This window comes from Capsicum annuum, unplaced genomic scaffold (genome assembly GCF_002878395.1).
Source record: "Capsicum annuum cultivar UCD-10X-F1 unplaced genomic scaffold, UCD10Xv1.1 ctg3880, whole genome shotgun sequence".
In the NCBI taxonomy this organism is placed as follows: domain Eukaryota; kingdom Viridiplantae; phylum Streptophyta; class Magnoliopsida; order Solanales; family Solanaceae; genus Capsicum; species Capsicum annuum.
The window spans coordinates 8356-12521 of record NW_025845968.1 but is presented as its reverse complement, the minus strand read 5'-3'; the positions used below and the strand labels follow the sequence as shown (position 1 = coordinate 12521).

Sequence of the window (4166 nt, the reverse complement as noted above, 5' to 3'; positions counted from 1 at the left end):
AATATCTTATATATAATAGTATTTGCCGATGGGGTTTCGGGTGAACATCCTCGGCCACCCTAGCCCATTGTGTGATCTACCTCGGGCTATTGACATCATATGCTCTACGGAGACATAATCCGTAAATCACCAAGTTTGACATACTAATATACGATCCCCACGGATCATGGACAGTTGTTTGAATAACCATAATGTTCGGGCCAGCTTAAGCACGTAACATTTCAAGAAAAATAATACTACAACTTCTAGCTACTCTGCACCAGAAAGTTGAAGAATTGATCAGTAAATACTAAGCAAGTAATTTCGGAGAGATCATACTTTCTGTATAAACAAATCCGTCCTGAAGAGGTTCCGAAACAGATTGAGGCCATAAGCGCGATGATTCTTTCGATATCTTAAATACAGAACCACATTCCAAATCTCTGCAACGGAGTAACACTTCACCATCTGAAAACTTGTATTTCGGTATTGAATAAAGATCAGTACCTTGTATAGTAAACAATCGATTCCAAGATTCCTTGACATCGTAGTCTTTCAGTATCCATAACTTGAATGTGTGGATCCTCGACGAATATGAGTAGAATATACACAAAGCATTCCTTCCAATGCCGAAGCACCATTTATACGATTCATGTTGAAAACCAAGGACATTCCTTCAGGCAACGGTATCTCTCCGTACATATCATTTGAAATACTAAATGAAATCAACGTTTTTTCCAGTGACGAATCAAGCCAATGAAACGTGCCATGTACAAATGCCAGAGAATCTTCGGTATCAGACAACACAGGGAAAACACCAGCAGGACGTTTATCAATTTTCCTCCAGGAACCACTTTTCAGCGTCAGAATTTCACAATGTGCTGTGTCGTCAATCTTAAGGATCTTATAGTCGTCACTAGTCGAGTCATATCCCAGTCCGCAAGAGTAATCTTTTGACAGTGAAAATTCTGTACAAGGAAGTACTATTGATTCTCTCGTGGAGGGGTTTCATAGCAAAAGTATGGCTCGTGCGTACTGAGGATAATCACGTAACTTGATAAGAGCCAAGCCATCGTAACAACAATACATTCTGAACCTCCATGGTCTAGGATTAGAAGGCCAATCAAGTTTTCGTACATCCTCAGCCAATCGAACTGACGATAAAGAAGCCGATGATAAAGAAGAACAATGCAAGGGAAACTCTCCATGAAGAACAAGAATTTTTTGAGAATTTTGGTTATTCTTCGCATGATTGAGATGCTTCAATGTAAAGTAAGGCTCGGATATCAATGTCATCCAATACTTCGAAATACATTTAAATCGTCGAAGAGACAGTACCGGTAGCCTGCTGAGAATATCCATAATTATTTCTTCTTGCAAGTGAACTTCCATCGTCCCATCAACATCCATCTTCTTTGAACGCTTCACAATTCTCTTCCCTACAATCCAAAAATTTTGGTTAGCGCAATGAAGTAAGTGGTTAAGCCAGGATTTTCAGCAAGGGAACTCAAACTCTAACGAACTAAACATACAAAGAAACTAAGCGAACTCAACATTTACATACATAAAGGGCAGCTCGGTGTACTAAAGCTCCCGCTATGCGCAGGGTCGGGCCACACCACAAGAGTGTACTGTACACCGCCTTACCTTGCATTTCTACCACTGTTTCCAAACCAGTGACCTCCTAGTCACATGGCGGCAACTTTACAAGTTACTCCAAGCCCCCCCCCCCCCCTTCTCAACATCTACATATATATACATAAACGAAAAAAATAAAAAAAGTTGGCTTAAGATATGTGTAAATTTCGAGCTCTCCCTGGCTCCGCCCATGGTTCCATCCAAGTTTTGGTATGCAGAGTTTAGCCACATTCAACATCTACCATATATACATATATAAAAATAATTGACCTTCTTTATATAGTACGATTTTTCAGCTTCGCCATCGAAGTCTTGCATGGACGGAAAGCAAAGGGTGGTCTGGTGCACATTCTTTGTCAACTAAAGTTTTGGCATGCCGAGTTTAAATCAGTGAATAGTCGAGGTGTATACAAGCAAACGCAGATAATGACATTACAAGAACACACACACAAAAAAAAATAATACAAAAGGAAAAAGATACCTTTCAAAAGATTTGGCTTTTGTTTCATTTTTAAAGCTTACTTTTCTCTATTTGCTTTCATTTAAGTGCTTAGAATTTTTCCTTTGAAAGATTTTTAATCTTTTCCTACTTTTAATATGATATGGTATTTTCCTCTTTCTTTTTTATTTTCCCACTTTTGGTATGATAAGGTATTAATTAAACTTGGTTGTTCAAATATATGAAAAATTCAAACTCGGCGATGTTTGATTATTATATTTAATAAAACAAAAAAAAATTAGATCAAAATTTAAAAAAAATGGATTAACTCTTATAATAAAATACTATTACATGAATTGTGACAAAAAAAGGCAGCCCGGTACGTAGCTCACCTTACATTTCTGCAAGGGGCTGTTTCCAAGGCTTGAACCCGTGACCTCCTGATCACATGCAACAACTTTACCAGTTACTCCAAGGCTTCCCTTCCATTACATGAATTGTGACAATGTAAAGTAAAAAATTGAGGATCTTTCATGTGTTCAAAGTTGTGTATCCTTAAGGAATTGATATGTGTTGGATTACTTTCTCTAAGGATAAAATAGATATACATGTCGCAAGTGTAGAGGTACCTCAAACACCTACTACTGGTCGCATTCAAGGGAAGCGTCGATTTTTTTGTTTGTTAAAAATTCGTATGCGTCTCTATTTATAGCCAAAACATCTATTCTGAAATAAGTTTAGTGCCGGTTCGGAAAATACACTAAAAAGGACGACAAAAATACGCTAAAATTTAGTTCGAGTGGTACTAGGACCCTCGTGAAATTGGAGTGCATTGTAGCAAATTTAATCATAGTTCAGGACGTACTCGAAGCTTTACTCAATTTTTTATTTTCTTTTCTATTTATCATTCACGCCCATACTTAACTCCAACAGTTATTTCACACTATACGACGTCCAAAATAATATAGTCCTTTAACGATTAGAGAGTCTTGTTTATGAGGAGAGTTTTTTTCTCGATATTTTTGTACTATTATATTAGTATATTTGTAACAATTCTGCAAGACCACAGGGCAACACTACGCCGCAGAAATAGGGACAAACAGCCCCCTAAATACTTGAACCAATATGTGGTCCCAAATGCCAAGCAAGGGCCAGCTGTGCCAGTACCAGTAGCACCAAGCAGTGCTACCAGGAGCTCTGCAACATAACTTATCTATATAATCAAACGGGATGCTACCAAAGAGGATCATGGATGAAGTTGTCTTTTAATTTCTTAGCTTGTATAGTCTGGAATCTCCCTCCATTCTTGTTTTTTTTTTTCCTTTTTAGCTTGTCTGTGGCTTTCAGTAATTGTAAGTTGTTCTCTATCTTTCAATACAAGTTAATTTGTTCCATTTGGTGCTTTCATTGAACCTCCTCTACCAATGGGTGATGGTGCTCACAATACTCGTCTGCGGACATTGGACGATGCCATCAAACATCTGCAAGAAGAAGTTTCTTCTCACAGCAAGTCTTTTGATTCCATTAACACCACTCTTCAAGATATTTTGTCTCAAGTTTCCACCCTTCAGATCCAGCATCAAACCCCCCCTCCCCCCAGCCTCTGAAAAAAGCCCTAATCCAACCTCCCTTGCTCCTTCTTCCATTCCCCCGCCTCAAAATTTCATTTACCAGAACCTCTCTTCCCCAATGCGAAACCCTAATTTTACCCAATTTCCTCCTCCACCACCTATGCAACAACACCCCCTTCCACCTTTTCATAGAGACAACCCCCTTACACCCTTTCGTCGAGACAAACCTGCACCAATCGACTTACCAAAATTTGATGGCCAACATGCTGAAAGTTGGGTGTTTCAGGCCAATCAATACTTTGATGGCCAACATGCCTTGGAAAGATCTTTTGTTGTTATTGTCAATCAGTTTTCGATGTTCCATTCATATATTGATGAAATACATTTTGTCATCTTCTTTAACAGCAGGTAAATGCAGATTCTTCTGGCTCCCAGTATCAGACACAGATAAATGATCATAGGTTTCCATCAGGGGTACAACCCTGGATGCCAATAACAATAAGTAATCATAATGTGAATTCTGCGACAACTATGCAGGA

At 38.6% G+C, this 4166-nt stretch overlaps 1 protein-coding gene across 1 annotated transcript; it reads right to left on the bottom strand.

Annotated features, from left to right (window-relative positions):
• Positions 1-534: 534 nt before the first annotated feature.
• LOC124891620 (F-box/kelch-repeat protein At3g23880-like) lies at positions 535-1633 on the bottom strand. Its single transcript, XM_047403338.1, has 3 exons — positions 1627-1633; positions 1029-1418; positions 535-947 (listed from the first exon to the last, which is right to left on the bottom strand). The coding sequence occupies exons 1-3, from the start codon at positions 1631-1633 to the stop codon at positions 535-537; spliced, it is 810 nt and encodes a 269-aa protein (XP_047259294.1).
• Between the last annotated feature and the right edge of the window lie 2533 nt (positions 1634-4166).